The sequence below is a fragment of the Barbus barbus genome (genome assembly GCF_936440315.1).
Source record: "Barbus barbus genome assembly, chromosome: 30".
NCBI lineage: Eukaryota > Metazoa > Chordata > Actinopteri > Cypriniformes > Cyprinidae > Barbus > Barbus barbus.
In genome coordinates this window covers 24376305-24397700 of record NC_136758.1, presented here as the reverse complement: position 1 = coordinate 24397700, position 21396 = coordinate 24376305, and the positions used below count along the sequence as shown (strand labels likewise).

At 35.1% G+C, this 21396-nt stretch overlaps 2 protein-coding genes across 2 annotated transcripts in view; both read right to left on the bottom strand.

Moving 5' to 3' along the window:
• The window catches only part of LOC306850723 (ADP-dependent glucokinase-like), an 11801-nt gene extending 1690 nt beyond the window's left edge, over nt 1-10111 (bottom strand). The window contains exons 1-6 of the mRNA XM_079386546.1: nt 9887-10111; nt 8292-8451; nt 5499-5689; nt 5253-5349; nt 5018-5154; nt 1-1004 (exon numbers count right to left, since the gene is read on the bottom strand). The exon at nt 1-1004 is cut by the window's left edge and continues 1690 nt beyond it. Coding sequence (XP_079242672.1) covers nt 334-1004; nt 5018-5154; nt 5253-5349; nt 5499-5689; nt 8292-8451; nt 9887-10079 — 1449 coding nt within the window. The 5' untranslated portion in view covers nt 10080-10111 and the 3' untranslated portion in view covers nt 1-333. The remainder of the gene's footprint in view (nt 1005-5017; nt 5155-5252; nt 5350-5498; nt 5690-8291; nt 8452-9886) is intronic.
• Nucleotides 10112-11116: 1005 nt separating this feature from the next.
• Nucleotides 11117-21376, bottom strand: hnrnpua (heterogeneous nuclear ribonucleoprotein Ua; the record flags this gene model as incomplete). The annotated part of the gene is made up of 14 exons (XM_079385748.1): nt 11117-13283; nt 13448-13543; nt 13952-14190; nt 14303-14572; nt 15373-15541; nt 15695-15823; nt 15900-16019; nt 16092-16355; nt 17169-17281; nt 17376-17475; nt 17562-17701; nt 17925-17998; nt 18952-19066; nt 20971-21376. The coding sequence occupies 14 exons, from the start codon at nt 21374-21376 to the stop codon at nt 13233-13235; spliced, it is 2286 nt and encodes a 761-aa protein (XP_079241874.1). The 3' UTR covers nt 11117-13232.
• Between the last annotated feature and the right edge of the window lie 20 nt (nt 21377-21396).

Below are 21396 nucleotides of genomic sequence, written 5' to 3'. Positions count from 1 at the left end.
TAATTTTTTAAATGCAACTTAAAAATCAGCACAAACAAAGATAATGCAGAAATGAGAATTAGATAAAAAGTGTGCTTAATTGTTAAGAAAATAATATTTAAAAAATCTTAAACAACATAATTAAAAAAAATATTTTGTATAAAAGCAAAATCTCCCATTTGTTTCTTGTGATTTAAGGGTGAAATAAGATGTGGATATGTTGTTCACAGGTTTTGTGAGATTCACCCAACTTTATATTAGCTGGACCCAATGTTTGTATTGCACATGACCTGTCTCGATGTGTTTCCCAAAAATAATAATAATGCAATAAAAGCAAATAAAGATGCATCATATTCAGATCTGCAGTACAAGCCCAGCGGCAGAGATGTTGTCTCCTCCTCCAGCAGTCTGGTACACCTCAGTGCACACCAGCACAGGAGCCACGCAAACCTCATAGCCGTCCTCATCCCAGCAGGAAACGGGTCGAGATTTCTGGAGCAGAATTCTCTGACTTCCTTCTTGCCTGCTTATGGAGAATGATTCGTCCATGATTAGCCGCGCTTTACTGAGATCGATGTCCAGCGAGCCGCAGACGTGTCGGTTGGCGGTCAGAGATGCTTTGGCTGTGGCCGACATGGTGTTCTTCCACTTGGAGCCGTGTTTGACGATGATGGCCTGGAAAGCCAGTGTGTGGACGTGAAGGCGTGTGAGTGGCCGACCTGTCCCGGCCTCCTGGTGGCGCTGGTTTACCAGACGGTAGAGTTCTCGCATCTGGTCCAGCACTGTAGCTACGCGTGGGTTGGGGTCGGAAAGCACAGTCAAGTTGCTGCCACGGAAAAGGCTCAGGAGATTGGGCAGCTCTTGCTCGTTCATGCCCAACGAATCGGCGTGAGGAAGAACAAACTCTAGGAGATCTGACATCAGACTCTCATCTACGAAGCTGGCCATCTCGAAATGGACAGCGGTCTGTGGGGACGCGGAGGACAACATCTTCGCCAGCTTTCCCAGCAGAGCCTCACGCTCTCCTAGAGGAAACAGACAGTTATTATAGAATCTCCTAATTAATACAGCAGAAACCCTGATTTTAATGTTACATGTAGGGATGTAATGATGCTCTCCGAGCCAACTGAAAATCAATAAAAATACATGACGATTCAAATTGGTTGAGATGTTAAACGAATCGAAACTAATATAAACTCCCACCCCCAGTTGTATCTTTAAGGGGAACTGGCTGTCTTCAGATCATTTTAGATGGTATTTTCTTTTCATCTTGCCTCTGTATAATGCATAGTAAAGCAGTGTTTATAAGCGCAGCACTGCTTTGTTTACAGCAGTAACCAATGAAACGCTGTACCGCTGCTGTTCAATAAGGACCACCTGCTGTCAGACAGTGAATTTGCGTTGTCATTCAGCCCATCTGCTGGTTGTTTCCTTCAGATGTTTTATTGTATTTTTGCTTCAAATTTCGAAATTATACAATCTAATTTAAATCAGAAAATGCTCATGTGGCATATATGCAGCATCTTTGTTTGGACCGTGATTAAAATGCAGTGACTGCCTCTAATTTTAAATGGAAAGTGCACAGACAAAGCCTTAGCTTAGATTTCTTTTATTTGTAATATTTATGTTGTAACATTTCACTTTAGTTTTGTTATTAGACATATTTAAATTTGCATAATTTTGTCTGAGAAATAATAAAAGGACACTTTTTCATTTATAATTTGCCTTAAATCTCATTTTGTTAAAAAAAAATGTATCAGTATCTGTAATAGGTATTGTGAATCGGATCACATCATGGGTTGAGTGAATCATTACATCCCTATAGTTAAATAATTAATGGAACATTAAGAGTGAAAAAATAAATGGCATAAAAACAACATTCACTAAAAAATGGCTAGTTTTTGATTGCTTTTTGAATACATTTACATTTTGAAGTAAAAGACTGAAATAGTATTTTCCTGTAAAATTTCTACATTTCATTTACAACTTGAACAAATATTTTTACACACTGAAAAAGCTTTTCTTTGAAGCAAATTTCTCAATTAATTGCAAAAAGAAATGGCATGCAAAACATTAAATTAAACATGAAACCAGGAAAAATACTGAAATGTGACCGTAAACCACAAAACCGGTCACTCATAAGGGTACATTTTTTAAAATTGATTTATACATCACATGAAAGCAGAATAAATAATCTTTCCAGTGACGTATGGTTTGTTAGGATCAGACAATATTTGGCCGAGATGCTCTGAAGAATCTGAGGGTGCAAAAAAATAAAAAATAAAATCACAATATTGAGAAAATCGCCTTTAAAGTTGTCCAAATGAAGTCCTTAGCAATGCATATTACTAATCAAAAATTAAGTTCTGATATATTTATGGTAGGAAATTTACAAAATATCTTAATGGAACATGATCTTTACTTAATATCCTAATGATTTTTGGCATAAAAGAAAAATCGACAATTATGTTCCATACAATGAATATTTGGCTATTGCTACTTACATTCCCATTTATGCATTTAGCAGACGCTTTTATCCAAAGCGACTTACATTGCATTCAAGTTACAGTTTTTACATTTTATCAGCTCTTGCTTTCCCTGGGAATCGAACCCATGACCTTAGCGTTGCTAGCGCCATGCTCTACTATTTGAGCTACAGGAAAGGTACTTATGACTGGTTTTGTGGTCCAGGGTCACAAATAGCATTTTCTTATAAAATGTACTCCAACAATCTTTCTTTTATTACTGTTTATATACAGTTTAATTTAGCTAAACACTTTAAGTATTTTCACCTATAGGTCTAAATATTACTTGAAGCAGTGAAAATGTACAGCAAATATTAGTAAGACTAATTTCCCTCTAGGGCAGACAGAAAAGTGAAGCAAAGCAGACAAAGTGCTACGAGTTGTTACAGTCAGTCTACTTTCCCAGGGCAGCTGGGAAAACATACTAATCTCACCATGTGACAGTACAGAGTTAGTTTACCTCCAAACTGCCACTGATCCACACATGGGCTGACATTAATAATAATTCAAATCCATGAATAAAAAGTTTCATATTGTTATTTTAAAGTAGATTAAATATTGATTTGTTGAGCATTATAATTAGGGGTCGACCGATTATCGACCTGGCCGATTATTGGCACCGATATTAAGCATTTTTATAATAATCGGCATCGGTCATTTTCAAAACCGATGTGCCGATAAAATTATTTAATTATGCAACGCGCTATTTGGCTCTGATGCAGCCTGTCGGAACTCACCACTCTGTGGCCTAGAGCAGTCTCCGCCCACCACGCATCTGATTTGTTGAGAGTCAGGAGTCCGACCAATCAACGTGGAAGACTAAAGACGCTCTCACACCGAAAGCGCTTGCTAACAGGTGCTGCTTCATCAGCGCATCAGTTATCTCTCAAAGGCAGCAGCAGACGTTGCTCAAGTTGCAATAAATTACAATCCACTACACTGAAGTTGTAAAAACCTCAATATTATCTATTTATGGTTTCCGAGATGGGGGAAACGCAGGGGGAATCGCGGAATCCAGTCATATAAATGGAATTTACTGTATAACGCGGAGTCACGGAATTAGTCAAGTTTGGATGAATTAGTAAGTTTGGATGAATTAATCAAAAGTAGGTCAGTACACTTAAATCGACTCATGATATGGACTATCTGTAAACATTAAGCTGCTAAAAGACTATTTAAATATGAATTCTGCATGTTCGGCGTGTCTCTGTATATGTGAAAGGCACAGACGTGCGGTTTTGACACACACACACACACACACAGAAGTGCGCGACGCTCGCGGTGTATTCCGCATCTGCCATGTCATTAAATGAGGACATAAATACATGAACATCATCCCCAGAACTGCTCTGAGAGTTACTTCATGAGCATTTGACTGTTTCGTTTGAGTAAAACGATCGTCATATCATAAATAGGCTAAAGAAACTTAAGAGGTCCTGACGGCAACCCGTCAAAATAAAAGTTCGGTTTATTTACTAATGCTACTACAATTATTACAACTTTTGTTTAAAAGAACAATCACACAATACGCTATTTCTTACATGTTTTAATTTTAATAGTAAACCCATTTGTTTGCCAAAAAATAGAGTTCAACTCTCATTTGATTAAAAGATAAATTAAATTAACGTTTTATGCCTTCATTTGCACTGCTCTGTAAATGAAAACTAATGGAAATTACTGTCACATAGGCCAAGACTAAGATACTGTCACATAGGCCAAGACTAAGATACTGTCACATAGGCCAAGACTAAGATACTGTCACATAGGCCAAGATTAAGTTACTGTCACATAGGCCAAGATTAGGATGACGGAAATTGGGACATTTCAATAGGCTATTGAACCAAGTGAGCCTATAGCAGGCTATTAGTGTTATAGTTTCATTAAAATAGTTGCGGTCTTCTTCGCAACTTCTACAATGGAGCTATGAAGACAATTAAATTATTTACACGTATTATATACATTGCGCTTTTTAAATTAATCAACTGATGTGCATTAGATGATGAATTGAATAGTCAACTCTTGTAGGTTATGATTTAGTCAACCGAAAATAATTAATGAAGAATTATGAGAGGTTATGCTATTACACATACATTTCTAACATGTAAATTATTGAAGCCAAATACTTACATTTTCCCAAGCTGTTTAGCTTTGGTATTTAGTATTCGTAGGCTTAATCATGAAGCATACAGTGGCCCCACTTTTAACTCTCTCTTTATATATTACCCTTATTGTAGATGGATGCATGGGGGAAGACAAGAGTAAGAAGTGCAACCAACACTAGGGAAGGCCGTTTTTGTCAGAGCCCTTGTTATTCTTAATTTTGACATTCATTTTCATTTTTACACCAGACATATATATCGGTTCAATATATCGGTTATCGGTCTACTTGGTCTGTAATAATCGGTATCGGCATCGGCCCTGAAAAACACATATCGGTCGACCCCTAATTATAATGTTTGTAAATGTTATTAATGAAAGTTAATTATTGCCCTTGTGTGTCTTCTTTCACTTACCCTTTTTGAAAGGGAAGCTGTCCATCATCTGTAGCCCTCCTACAACAAGCAGATCTGGTTTGAAGCTCTTCAGCTTCTCCTGAAATTGCTCCATGGAGTCCAGATATGGATTATGGTCATCACTATGGATGATATACCTACAGCAATGCAAGATAAAAAACATTTCAAACACTCACAGAAAGTTTAGACTGAAAGTACAGTAAAAATAAAAAAATCTGAAAGTAAATCAGCCTACCTGTTGGCCCTTCGGGAGGTGTACGGGCCCCATGTGGCACCTGTGGGATACTCCAGGATCAGGTGGATGTCTGGCTCATCCACTGTGTTTCCAGCCACTGAGGAGAGATGAAAAAATTAATTGCAATGAATAATATGGAAGACAGCTGTAACAAATAGAAAAATACTTAAATTAAGATTTTAAAGTGTTCTTGTTATATTTACCGTGTTGAATAGAAAAGGCTTTAAGCATAAAGCATTACAGCACCTGTGATACGCTGTGAGAGGATATCGGTGAAATCGGTGCTGAAACTGCCCCCTAAAAGCACATCACATCCTTCCAGCGCCATCCTGCTGGCCATGACAGGTGCATTTCCTCCTATTGACCACCTGTTTCCTGGTAACTCTCGAGAAGCCTCTACCAGCTCACTGAAGAGTGTGTCATTCATCACAAACCTCCTATGGAAAAGAACAAAAACACTGTCAGCTGTATAACATAAAGGAAATGCAGGGGCCTGCTGATGGCAGAGCTGTTAACACCAGGCTGCAGGTTTTGTGCTGTAGAGTAATGATTCAGAAGCTGTATTTATATTAATCAACATCCTGTTTTGCACCCACAAGTCAAGCATTTAAAGGGTTTTTGTTCGTTCCGTGTCATTTTTGGATGGAAAAAAAATATTATATAATATAACTAAAATTAGTTTCGTTTACTCTTTTTAATTCTGTGGTGTTAATTGCTCTAGTACTATTTATTTTCATGTAGCATCAATATGTTGGTCAATATTTAGGTGAGGTTAATTTTAGAGCTTTTAATCATTAATTATGAAACAATGGTTAGTACAGAAGTTCTCATTTCTGGAACTGTCATGCTTTCCAGAACAACTGCTCATAAATGACAAAAACGATCCAACATACACTTCTGAAGATTTGGATGACGCACTTTTGGTAACCGTTTATGTTAAACGGTTGTTTTTAGCTCAGTATTATGCATGTTCCATGAGTGATAACAGATTAGCTTGTATAAATCAACATATTTATTCTAGCTTTCATGAGCACTGTTAATAGTTCCTCAAAAAGTAATGTGCAGGATTTCATATTAAGAAACATTCAAACAAAAGCTAAACAAAACTTTTATAGAAATTTGTTTCACAATGTAATGAATAGTTGCTAACAAACTAAAAAAACGGAAGAACATACATTTCCAGTTTCTTAAATATTTGTTCTAGATTGATTAATTGATTGATTGATGTAAACAAAGGATGGTATTACTTATATGTTACTTACTACTTATACATTAACCCCCGGTTTCACAGACAAGGCTTAAGCCTAGTCCTAGACTAAAGTGTAAGTCTGAGCTGTTTGAACTGAAATAAACTTGCACTGACTGGTCTTAAAATATATCGGTGCCTTTGTTTTGTCTCAAGATGCACACCAGTAATGTTTTTTTCTATGCATGTTTATAAAAATTACTTAAATGTCCTAATTGAACAATGATTTAATCCTGGCTTAGTCTAAGCCCTGTCTGTGAAACCGGGCCTATATGTATAAAGCAAATAAGGTCAATGAGAAGTGGATTTTCACTGCATTTAATTATAAATTAACCATTTGTTAATGGTTGGAAATAGTGTTAAACAAGTGTCATGACAGCTGCAACCTGAACATGTTTTGTGCATTTTAAAAGCTTTCACAGAATTGCCAAGCTTAAAGGGCTCTCTAGCCAAAAAGAATGAAAAGAAAAACTCCACGATTGATGGTTATTATCTAGAGGAGAAATTCAAAGATCAATCCAAACACGCGTCAACCAGAAGCACTCGCGTCTCCAAACACTTGTGTGTCGTTTTGGCAGTAGTAGCTGTAAATTACACTCCACTCAGACACGGCTCAAACAGCACTATGCATCGTCTCAACATAACTGCAATATTATATTGAGAAGCCTGTCATTCCGCTCTCAAGTGTGAATTCTCTTCTTGCAGGACGCAGCTGCCATATTGCCAGCACAACAAAAGAGGGTCTGACAAAATTCAGCTTAACAATTTAAAGGAACAGCTTTGAGAGAACAGAATTGGAGAAATGTAGCATTGCATCACTTGGTCACCAGTGGATCCTCTGCAGTGAATGGGTGCCGTCAGAATGAAAGTCCAAACAGCTGATAAAAAAACATTGCAATAATCCACAAGTACTACACCACTCCAGTCCATCAATTGACATCTTATGAAAAACTGTACGTCTGTAAGAAACAAATCTATAATTAAGGCTTTTTAACTTTATTTCATTGCTTTTGGCCAAAATACCAGTCCATATGTCATAAAAATTCTTCCTCCAGTGAAAAAGTCCATCACATATCTGTTGTCCCCTCCCTCACAAATAGCTTTAGGCTCTTTTTGCTGGCAAACAGTGCATATTCCTCTCCTGATTCAGACGAGATGAGTTTTCACTGGAAATAGCAATATTACAAATAGAGTACAATTTAATGTTTAAAACGTCTTAATAATGGAATTTTCATTATAAACACAGTTTTTCACTTCTCAAGATGTTTATTGATGGACTCATGGATTTCTTGTGGATTATTGTGATGAATTTATCAGCTGTTTGGAGTCTCATTCTGACGGCACCCATTCACTGGTGAGCTCAACTGATGCAATGCTAGATTTCTCCAAATCTGCTCTTTTGAAGAAACTCATCTATATCTTAAATGGCTTTAGTGCAAGTACATTTTCAGCAGTTTTTTTCTTTTCTTTTTGGATGAACTATTCCTTGAAATGAAATAATCAATATTTAATATTATTTCATTAGCTGTTCACAGTTCATGTAATGACCTACATCTGTGGTTACCAGTGTAAGCTTGTGGGGAACTCGTGAAACCAGTTCATTCGTGTTAATTCCAACTGTTAACTATTAACTAACACAATACGGAAGTTTGCAATCAGTTAAGCTGTGTAAACTTGTAAAACAATTTAACTGGCTTCAAATTAAATAAATCAGAACAGCTGTATTATACGAAATTGCGCAATCTGTACAGTCCTGAGGGGTTTGCGAACATGCTTGAATGGCTCTCACTTACTCTGAAGCAGCTCCGGGGGAGAAAAAGTAAGCGAAACTCTGTGCCAGCTGCTCTGCGTTCTCTATGTAGTCGTGATGGAGGGGATGGTCTGTCGGTTTCAAACCCATTTTATTCAGCAGAGTCACTCCATCGACTATGATATCCACACAGCCACCAAAACCTGATAAGAGATGACACATGTGAAATAATCTAATCTAATATTACAATAAATTCATCTTTGAACCTGACCATCCAACAAAACACACGTAAATCATAGGTCATGCAATATCTGAATATCTGAATCTGCATATTTGGCAAAAGCAAACATGACCACAGACTAAAGCTGTTGTTTGTCAGGGTGCAACAGACCGGCAGGCACCAATCACAGTTTGAAAACAGAAGCAATCAGAAATCAGTCAATGCATACAGAACTTCAACTGACTGATTATCAATCCAGATTCAATCAAGAGTCTAGAAAAGTCAGAACTTTCACTTGCATTGACTGTAATGTAAGCAACAAATAAAATAATAGTATTGCAATGGGCTGTGTATGTGACTCAGGTTAATGATCGAAGACTTTTGGTAAACAAGGCCGAAACCTGGTTGTCAAAGTTGTTTTGCCTCACTTGTTACTACAGTGCAAACCAACCAAAAAAAGAATGCAAAACTACCATGCAAAACATCAGCTCAGATCTTAGAAGATAACAATCCTCAGAAGCAAAACAAGCCATATTATCAGATCAAATAGTACCATGCGCAGTTGCAGAAACAACAGGAAACATCAGGAAAAAGTGGCAAACTGAATATAAAAATTAGCTGTTATTTTAGTATCATTAGGATACTATTATAGTTTTAAATAGATATTTAGATGAAGTTTTTATTTTTTTGTATTTTCTGTTTTTATTATAATTTTACTTAAAATTGTAGTAATTTTATTTTGTTTTTATGTCATTTTTATTAGTTACTTTATATGTTTATATAGTTTCAGTTAATTGTTTTTTTATTTACATACAATTTAAATAAATAAAAATTAGAAACATTTCCTAGGCAACTAGATGAAATTAAATAAGTTTAAATTGTTTTATTTTATTTCAGCCAAAAAAAATATTATTTCAAGTATAATAATGTTTTTTACACTTTTAGCTTTAGTTTACTATAATAACCCTGGTTAAAATGAATAACTATCAGTGTACTGTAAATATTTAACACAAACTTAAAAAAAGAAATCAATACATTTCAGTCACAAAAACAAAAATCAATACATATTATTACATTAAATGTGTACAATTAATTTATTATTTATATTATTATTTATTACATACGTTATTTTGAGAAATGCAAAATTGCATGCATATGCAATGCATACTTAAACCAAAAGATGCAAATCTAACATTTAATGATATTACTGTATTATTACATAAATTAGTTAATATTTTATTATTAAAGTTCACTAATAAATATCTACTGAGTTTATCTAAAAATAAATACAAGGTAACATAATTATAGATATTTTGAACTTTGAGAACTGCAGAATGTATTTCAATCAAGCCTATGCATTGCATATCATAATTATTTGTTGCATGATGTTAAGTGCACTTAAAAGTCTGTAACGTTACCTATAGCCACTCGCGGTCTGGACACGCCGTTCCAGCCCACTTTCCGCTCCGCGCGCAGCAGTGAAGACAGAACCGTGTCCAGGCTGTCGTCCAGAACCGAGCTGTCCGGTGATCGGAACCAATACGCTACCAACACCACTGCAAAAGACAGAAACGAGCCATATTTGACACCAGGGCGCATCTCAATGGCCATCGCACTCCTGCCTCCTCTCTTTCTTCCTGAGTGAGTATGTGATGATGAGTCAGGGGGCGGATGTTTTTCTGCCATAGAAATATAAGAGGATAGAGTGGCGTGAGTATATCAATGTAAGCACGGCTAAGCTCACTCTTTCTCTCGCTCTCTCTCTTTATATTTACTCAGTTGTCACTTTAATACGTATTAAACAAAGTGTATTTGTCCTTTAGGTATTGCATTAAATATTACTAACTATTCAGACTGGACTCGTTGTCACGTGATACTTGTTACTTTTCTCCGCGCTATTAGGATGGACCAATCATAATAGTTGATGATTATCCGATAAAGATTTTTATAATCATGTTATAGAGATTGTTTTATTGAAAATTTGGATTTGCATGTTAGGTAAAAAATCCGAAAATGTAATAGATTTAAATTATTGTAATTTGCATTGCGTAAATAAGGAATAAACTAAGATTTGAATGGGGGTTAATAGGGATTTGGTATTTTTGAGCCGCCTTGCGCCCCTGTAGGAGAACAATTGTATTTTCCACCAAATGTCACTTTTTTTCCCAGTGGCTCTAATCTAGTAAGAAGTGAGTCATTTCCGATCGTTTTGTTTCAAAATAAAAGTCCAACATCTAATTGATTACAGACTACTACGTATATATACATATCAAGTATTTAAAGACGTAATAGGACACTGTAGGGTTTTGTAATGTTGTTGCATGAAATATGATATTGCTCCTCAAAGGGGTTGTGCTTGACTCAGCAAACAGCCTAAAAAATGGATCTGGTTTCAGTGTAACTACATCTTATTCAAGTGGCAGAGGCACAGCTATACATAAACAGATGGGCTTGAGTGTTATATTTCTGCATGGATATATAGGATAGTTTCTGGAGTTTTGCTTATAGCTTCGGTTTACTGCAAAAGTCAAATGCCTAATGTGAGTGATGATACATTTAGATAGATAGATAGATAGATAGATAGATAGATAGATAGATAGATAGATAGATAGATAGATAGATAGATACGCAAAGGTAAGCCAGTTGTTATCTTCAAACTTTATTATCATTTAAAAACAATACTCCCAAGAGAATGCATGGAATAAGTTACTAATTTCATCTTTTTCTTCTTATTTGATTAAAGGTGAAATACAAAACATTGCAAGGTATAAAAAGAAAAAAGGGAAAAAGGTCTACATTACAAAGTGTTATAATTTGTATATTTCTTACCTGACCAAGCAAACACCTTAATCATGAATAAATACGTCAAAACAAGCTTCGATTAAGATCAGACAGCAATTCTTTAAAGTAATAAAATAATATGTTTCGAATATCTGACATTTGTTTTGCCAACAGTAGGTAAAACACATTTGCATCATAAACTTAGAGGACATTTTAACAATCCTGACATGAGATTATCTGCAAAATAAATCAATAAAAACGAGATAGATGCGTATTTCAGTCACTGAAGAACAGAAGGGCAAGTAATCATCCTATCGGTCAAATTTAATAGCTAGGCAATTGCATTTCTGTTATGTGAATTATGGATAAAAGAAAGAAACCTTCGAACATGTTATAATTGTGTTAATGTTTGCATTTGTTTGCAGTTACAATAATTACACATTGTTCCATTAAAGCATTAGAAAATCAGTCTATTGTTAACAGTCCACAATTGCATCCTGGCATCATTTGAGAGCTTTACTATAAAGACAAGACTATTCTAAAATAATTGTATAATCACTACAGGGTATAGAGTAAGATGATGTAGTTCAAAATAGTTAATTGCTATAATTTTGAAGCAAACTACAAATTTTTACAGGCCTACAAAAATTGGGGTCACATCTAAGGTTATATTAAACACGCATACACTAAAATACACAAAAAATAGAGGCCAAAATATGTAATGAATTTCAACCTAAGTTAAACCCATTAAGGAGCAGTAAGCCGAAGAAAATGAAATAATACATTCAATTGATAAGAAATACAACTGGAAAAAAAATTAATGCACTCATAAAATACACTACAAAAAGTAATATCCTAAACCCGCAACAATAAAAAGCATAATTTCTGCTTTTATTTTTAGTGGCAAAGAATCGAAAATTCTGTTAATTGCTCCCTACAGAAAAAAGATTAATCTGATGGTTTTATAAAGCTTTGCTTGTCCTCAAAAATATTAAAACCACACTGAAGACGCATGTAGAACTGGACTGTGGTGTACATGACAAGACAACATTGCTTTTCTACACTGGACAGATATTACAGGTACAGACTGTTTAGCACCTACTTCATTTTTATACAGGCCATGGACTGCTTTTAAATCAACACTTCTAAATTCAGTTCAATTCTAATCCAGTGAAGAGATTTAAACACACACACACACACACACAATTATTACATAACTATCGTTGGAACCAGTTATTTCAATTCATTTTCTCTATACAGTCTGCAAAAGCTGACCAGACCTTATATACAAGACTTAAGGTCATTGCACACTGAGTCTGAAATTTTCACACGCTAAAAAATAAATACGACCTAACGTTGTCAATCACGTTTACACAATGCCTCCAAAAATGTTGTCTGTCATAAAAAATTCAGATTTTCGCATCCATAGCATGCATTTTGATAGGAAGGATGACGAATACGGAAAAACGCATGTGAAATTTCAGACTTAGTGTGCAAGGACCTTCAAATTTCCGTATCTTAGTTTATACGTTTCATGTTATACATGTTATAGTTATACATGTTTTATGTTCTATTAAATCAAATATTATTGCAGCAGGACAGATTTTCTTCATATAACTGCAAAGTGCCTTGACAACTCTTATGTTACGGAGCTTTACTGCTACACAAAGATTCACACGAGTCTAATTAAAAATAAAATTCAGAACCCTGAAATTTTTTTAAAAGACAAACATCCCACCCTGAAGTAATACTGAGATTCCTGAATTGAACCGCATTGTCACACGAACCTGCGGTCAAAGACATACATAAAATATTCATTTATAAAATTGTAACAGATCACCTGTAAAGCTCTGAAAGCTCCCAATCTGGAATGTCCTATTAAAATCTCTACAAAAACAAAAGGACATTAGATAAAATGAACATTTGACTTCTGAAGTTAAAGCTGATGTTCTTCATGTGATATCAGTCCATCACAGTTATCATTCAGTAATATCCAGGATGGTACTGCTGACTCCATGGTTTCTGATTCCAGAACTGATGAAGACAAAGATACAGAGAATTAAAGAATGAAACACGATTGAATTTTTAATCGTTTTCGCAAAGTTTACATTTAAAAAAGTCATTGAAATCATATATAACTAAATTATATCTATACATTATTATATAAATGATATTAAATATGTTTTTGAGGGACGTACCCCTTGTTGCCAGCTCTGGTTGAAAGCTTGTGCTTTGTTCATGCTAAAGTTGCCATTTTTAAAACCTCGATTATTTCCTCCTCGACCCCTGAATTTCTGTGGAAACAGAATGTTTTATGATTTCTGGATAAAAATTTGGTTGTTTTTTAGTTTGAAACTGAATTAAGCAGTAAGCCACATTTACAAAATAATAATAATAATAATAATATAATATATAATAAAATAATTTATAAGCATAGAGCTTAAAAAAAAGCTCTTAATGCACTTATGACATAAACTACAAAAAATAATATCCTAAACCCAAAAACTTGAAAAACATCATTTTTAAAACCTGGATTATTTCCTCCTAAACCCCTGAATTTCTGTGGATTATGCAGATTTATGATTCCTGGTTCACATTTGGGTCACATTTTTGTATTGTTTTTTTTATATTTGAAGATTTACAACAACAACTACATTTTATTTTCCAACTAAAACTAGTCTAAATCATCACAGATCTCTCACCTGGTTGAAGTTGCCCCGGTTGGCCCCTCCCCCTCGTCCCATGTTGCCCCGGTTCATGGCTCCTCCTCTGTTACCCATGTTAACCATATTGCCACGTCCAGGTCCCGGCCTGGGGGCGCCACCTCTGTTAGGCATCCCACCGCCGCGGTTGAAACTGCCCCGGTTGAAGCTTCCTCGGAAGGCAGGGGGAGGAAGGAAGCCTCTCGGTGGTCTGCTGAACCCACCACGAGGTCCAGGCACTGCCAAACAATCAAAAAAGGACAGTGTATTATTGAATTTATACATATTCCTCTATACAAATATGTATATAGGGAATAAAAAGAAACATTTTGCTCATTTGAAATGGCGTACCACCCCTAAAGTTGCCTCGGTTTTGAAAGCCTCCTCGTCCTCCCCTCTGACCCTGTCCTCCTCCACGGTTGAACATATTTTTGCCTCCTCGTCCCCGAGGGCCTCCCCTCTTTGGTTGAACCCCTCCCTGGTTGGGCTTCTTCTCAGGAGGAAGGGAATTTTTGCTCTCCTCCTTGTACTGTTCGAGAAGTTTGGTAGCTTCTTCTTTCTGCAGCTCGACATAAAGCACTTCACTGAAGCACTCACCTTCCACAGGCAACGTGTATATTCCTGCAAAACATTACAGTGTTACAGTGTGGCATTGTAGGAGTTTTGTGAATTGCACACCAGTGTTTTTATATTATTAACTGAAATTAAAAGTATAGCTAATACTTTTAAACTTGTTTTGTAAAATAAAATAAAACACTTCTAGGAATACAACTGGAAAAAAGCTCTTAATGCATTTATAAAATAAGCTACACAAAATAATAACATAAACCCAAAACAATGAAAAGCATATTAGATGAAAAACATGAAATTTAAACTTTGCCTGGGCAAGCAGTGAAAATTTCAAATGAGTTAAATTGAAGTACTAAAATTAGTAAAACTGAAATAAAAATAAATTGAAAATAAAAATTAAATAAAACACAATAATAACATATAGAATTATCACTATTATATATATATATATATATATATATATATATATAATAATAATAATACTAATAATAATATTATTAGTATAGTATTAATATTAGATGAAAAACTTATAAAACTTGAACTAAATAGAAAATATTTAATAAAAAAAAAACAAAATTGCCTTTGCAACTGAGGAACATTTTTTTAAGTTAAAATACTAAAATTACTAGATCTAAAACTTTAATAAAAATAAATATTAAAATAATAAAATAAAATATTAAATGGAAAAAACTTTGCCCTGGCAACTAATTGAAATAAAATACTTTATATGGTACAAAAACTTAATATAACTTACTAAAACTTTGTAAATACCATAATAGCATGTAAATAATAATAAAGTAACACTGTTGCACACATCTCAGATCATGTATGTATGAAGTTAAGGATTTTACCCTTCATTTTTAGGACTGCATGTTCAGGTACATCTTTTCCATCTGTTTCTGCCTTTTTCTGAGTCCTCTGTATATATTCCTCATCTGTCGGACAGACTACCACTGCTTTACGCTGGAAACCGGCAAACAGGCACATTTTCCTTCTTTGGGCTGGAGCTGATACGTTAGTCTAAAGGGAGATATTTAAAGGTCAGTATTTTCAGCAGATGGTATTATGATCATGCACTGAATAATAAATGTATTAAGAGCAAAGTTTAAAGAGGGATTGTAGTATGCTTTGATTTCGATAAGTATTTATACACTTGAGATTATATTTAGTCACCTGGTCAAGTATGTAGTTGCGTTTTTTCCGTGCCGCGATCTCGATGAATTTCCCGAGGAAGAGGGGAGCACGCTGAGATATTGCTGAGAGCTTTGTGACATCTTTCATCTGGCGCTTCAAACTGGAAATCTGAATTTCAACATAAAAATAACACTGAATATGATATTTATATGGTCTAAAAAAATTCACTTATGTCAGCACTCACCATCATCTTCTCTATGATTGTGTTTGTTCCAAGAATGTTGTATTTTCCAGGATTGGCTTGGGTGTGCTTTGTAACCCATTCGGTTTTTCCAGATCCAGGCAGTCCGACCATGACAATGACCTGGGAAGATTTATAGCACATTTAGATGAGGCTTTTTTATTATCATGTGAATGTTTCAGGTATGAAACCAACCTCACAGTCTTCTTTGGTCTCGGGTCCCTTTGGTCCTCTGATACGATCGCAAACAGGGATCTGCTGCAGGAGCGTAAAGCCGTCAGGTTGGGGGAAAAACGGGGTTTCGCGCTGGCCGAAGTTGAACTCAACCGCACAGTTGTGGCAGAGGACGTGAGGGATAAGCGGTTTTCCCTCCAGCTCATCCTTACTGACTTTGAAAGCTGTTCCCAGATCCTGTCCATTCTTGGAGTAGGAGATTTCCACTTCCTCACCATCAAAGTTCTGCCAAATAAACACAGCAACTATGATGCACTGCACTGTGGCCAAAAGTACACAGACACACCACACATTTCATTCACAATGTTGAAACATTGAAATATTATACAAATGTGACCCTGGACCACAAAATATATATATATATATATATATATATATATATATATATATATATATATATATATATATATACTGCATGTATATAGAGATTGGTATTATTTTTTAAGACGCTTATGCTCACCAATGCTGCATTTATTTGATCAAAAATACAGTGAAAACAGTAATATTGTGAAATAATTTTAGAATTTAAAATAAATGTTTTCTATTTTTATAAAAATAAAATGTATTCCTGTGATGCAATGCTGAATTTTCAGCATCATTACTCCAGTCTTCAGTATCATATGATCCTTCAGAAATCATTCTAATATGCTAATTTGCTGCTCAAGAAACAGCTTTAATATTAATATTGAAAACAGTTGTGCTGCTTAATATTTTTTGTGGAAAATGTGATACACGGACATATTTTTCCGGCTTCTTTGGCAAATATAAAATTCAAAAGAACAGCATTTATCTCAAATATAAATCTTTTGTAACATTACAAATGTCTTTATTGATCAATTTAATGCATCCTTGTCAATTAAAATAATACAAATTTCTAAATAATGCAAATTTCTAATCTTAAAAAATAAAATAAAATATTAATGACCCCAGAATTGAACAATATGAATACACGGCACCACGTAGTGGTCAAGATTAGTAATTGCACAGAGATTTAAAGCTAATTGTGGATGAGAAATGAGAATGCGCTTGGATACTTACAATAAAGCAACCGACAACATCATTCTCATCAAAAGCCTCCCCAAAGTCCTCCGTCACACCGTTACTGGTTTTCTTGGCTTTAGATGAAAAGCCATACGAGTGTGCTTCTTCCCCTTTAAATGTATAAGGCAAAGAAACACTCAAATGACATTATGAATTTATTAGATCAACTCCAATAGATTCCCATAAGAAATCAAAGACCCTCACCTAGCAGAAGAGAGCTACTGGCCAGTGACCAACCCACCAGAACTTCGTGAATCTCAATTCCTTTACTGGAAATGTGTTTTACTGGGATCTTCTCGATAATCTGATGCAAAGATATGCAAAAACAAGGCTAAGGGCATGACAGGACAGTTATAAATAGAATAGATCAAGTTAAAGCAGTGCTCTTACCTTCATTTCATAGCAAGCCTTGCCCTGTGCCACACCGTAAGATGCTCGTCCCCCGGCCCACAGGTAGGCGAAGCTCTCCATGGTGAGTGAGGAGGCACTATACCGATCCCGAGACACCTTGAAGTGCAGGTCACAGTTGTCTGAGGAAAATAAGAGATGGACACTTTATCTCTGAAGCTTTATAGTGGCTGAAAATCCCATCTGCAAAAGTTTAGAGGAACAAATAAGAAGAACAAATGTTCTTTTTAATAACTTTAATAAAATTGACACTTTTCATAAACATACTGTGCATGTTACACTATTCAGTGTTTATTTAATTTAAGCTGTATCTGAGCAGTATTTGTGTGGGATCATCATACTTACAGGTGTCCAAACACACAGTTGTGTCATCAAACTCTTCGTCCTCTTCCTCCAGTGGAGGCTGGGGAGACTTTGCCCTGAGGAAACCATCAAAAAACAACTATGAAATTCAACAAAATTCAGTTCAGAGCCATTATAAGATCCCACTGAGCTCCCTTTGGATTTTAAATATGTTCCAACTGAGAGAATTTACAGGTGTGAAACATCTGTTAGACATTTAGCACAGCAGTGCTGTTTGCTTTTTGCAATAATTCTGCCTATTTATATGAACTATTTTCTAAAAAAAAAACTTTAAAATAAAAATCAGAAGTTAATATTTGTTTAAGAAAATGTGGCCTTAATTTAGGATGTACACACATAGTACAATCTTATCCATTATAAACTAGTTAATAAATAATTACATTTTAAAAAGCTCCAATAAGATTTCATTTGAAATATTTTAAAGGTAAAACACTTTTTCTGAAAAGTTGCGACTTTATTTAACATTATTCATATTATGATTCTTATTATTTTCTCACTGAAAATCAATTTTTTTGTCATAAAATGTAAAATTTTTGCCATATATATATATATTAGTGGTATATATGATATATTATGTAAAGTACCTGGGAAAAGACAACACATCATTGATAAATAAATGAAAACACATTTAGATTCAATTAATCATCATAAACATAAAACAATATTAATATGATAAGGATACAAAAAATACACCAGATCACTTTAGTCAAAATTTCTAAAGGAAATCCACCATACAAACATTATCAGATAAACATTTTTGTCCTTTAACAGCCCAAGATCTGACCTAGAAACATGATTCCTAAGGAAAAGATACCACTTGTTGTGAGGTGACAGAGATGCCCTTATTATAGGCTCAAAGTCATTTAAAGCGGTCAGTAAAAATGTGTGTTTCTTTGCACCGATGAGGAACAGCATGTCAGATTTGGCTCCTTACTGCCAAAACTGGTCATAAATCTTTGAGGTGCAGCGGAACCACAGGAGTACCGGAGGCCGACTGCACATTTCTTACCGGCTGTATTTGCTTTCTTCAATAAATTCAAAGTAGCCCCTTCCATGTTCATCTCGGCGCCTCTTTACACCCTTCTTATTCTTCTGTTCATCATTCTTGTCTTTGTCCGCATCCCCTTTGGAAATAAAACAATAAATCATAAGGAGGCGTACCTCCCTGCTGGACCCATCATGATGTAACATGATGGTCCACATAATTACTGGAGGATTTCTAGTTATTTCGGTTGTGCATGAACTGCAAAGACCAGTATTTTAAAAGAAAGGTGTGTTTAATTATGAGTTCACATGTTTTAAATTAAGGAGCAATGCCTTACAGTGCAGTTTGTAGTACTTATATGGGTACATACGGGAGGTTGTTGCCAAGACATCTGCAAACTGTGCAATTTTGAGCTAAGTAACACACATTTTCAGATTCATATTGCATGCATCTTGAAGAAAGGTGTTACAGTGTGTGCAAATATTGAAGGCACATTTGGTGAGGGGCACAAGTCACAAGCACCTCTTTCCCTATGAGTGCACCTTGTGCTTGACAGAACAAAAATGATTACAAAATGAAAATCAGGAATATGCAAACTGCAAAAATCACTCACAAATCCGTAATTTTAGAAGTAGATATCTTATAGAAATTCATATTAATTTAATGACAACATTAATTTAAAGGTTAATGGTTACATTTGGCAGTCCAAAAGATACTAAACTCAAACCCCTAACCCCACATTACCCCAAGGGGGAGAAAGCATCTGCTAAATGAAGACAAAGAATAACAATGTCCTAACACGAGGACCTCACTAGGCTACTCCAGGGCAGAAAGAGTAAAACAAATGAACTGAGATCATTACGCACAGTACCATCTGGAGCTTTTGTCCTTCGTATCTCCAGCATCCTGTTACAGCTCAGCGAATAAAGACCAATGTAAGGGTCATTCTCAGGAAACGGTCCTATCCGTGCCTGAAAATTTCAGGATTTTAAATTTGTACATCGTTTGATTTGAATCAGTAACTTATGAAATGAAAAGAAAATGTTTTATGCAAATCATGACAGAAAAAAATAGATTTCTTCTTTTAATATAAACTAACTTACATATAGCCACACTGTAAAAAAAATTCCAAAAAGTAGTTTCAACTTAAAATAATTTGTTACCCCGCTGATTAAAATTTTTTAGTTTAGTTAACTTGAAATTTTAAGTTACTCAATGTTAATTTAAGGGACAACTGGAATATTTTAGCTGACTAAACTAAACATTTTAAGTGAAATGGGTAACAAATTATTTTAAGTTAAAACAACTATTTTTTTTTACAGTGCAATAAATATGTAAATATTATATTGAAATTTGAGGTATATAGTGCAAATATATTATTAGTGATGAATAAAAATAAAAAATAAAATAAATACAAATAGGGATAAATAAATTTTTTAAAAATTACACAATTATTTGTTTGTTTATTTGTTTACTGATTGATTGCATGACACACTTTATACAATTAAATCTATTAAATTAAAGTAAAAGGGACACAAACACCATCTCCTGCGAATGACATAAAATCATGTAGCATGATGCTCTTGTTTAATTTGATATATGACATCTGCACAAGCTTTTCATCTACATGCCTAAAAACTAGAAATAATATAGCTGACCATAAATATAGAAGAAGATTTTAATTTGTAGCCAATAAATATGGAAATATTAAATCAAATTTTGAGCTACAATTAAATAAAAATGAAAAATAAACAAAAATGAATTAAATGTTAAAAATACATTAAAATAAATATTTTTTTTTGTCTTTATTTTTGTCTTTTGCAATTATTAAATATATTATATGGCTATAACATGAATTAATGTAGTATTCTGTTAATTGCATGAGTAGTAAGTCAAAGGAACACAAATGAGACACCAGCAGCACCAGCTCCTGAATGCTGAATACAAATCCAGAATACTCTCGGCTGTCAGAATGTATTATTCTGACATCGCAGCCCTAATATGTAAAATATGAATTGCACAAGCTTCATCACGTAATCTCACCCTCGCCAGGGCCCATGTCGAGAGCCACATCATCCTCATCAAATTTCTCCATCTCCTCATCATCTTCTTTAAGCAGGACATCTTCATCTTCATCTGATTTATCCATCTCTACCCCGGCGTCCTCCTCCTCCTCCATGTCATCATCCTGCTGCTCCTCGTCCTCCGCGTTATCTTCATCCTCCTCCTCCTCCTCAGCCTCCATGCTCTCTCCAGCCAGATCTTCTTCGCCCAGGTACCCGAGGCCGCCTCCATCCTCAGATCCGTTTGTGGACAGCGCCTCCTGATCCAGAGCGGCCTGCAGCCGCGCCATCAGCTCAGCCTTCAGCCCTTTATCTGACAGACTCCTTTTCTGCAGCTCGTCCTTCAGCTCGTTCACTTTCAGCTTCTTCACATTCAGTGAGCTCATCTCGTCTTTCTTTCTATCTT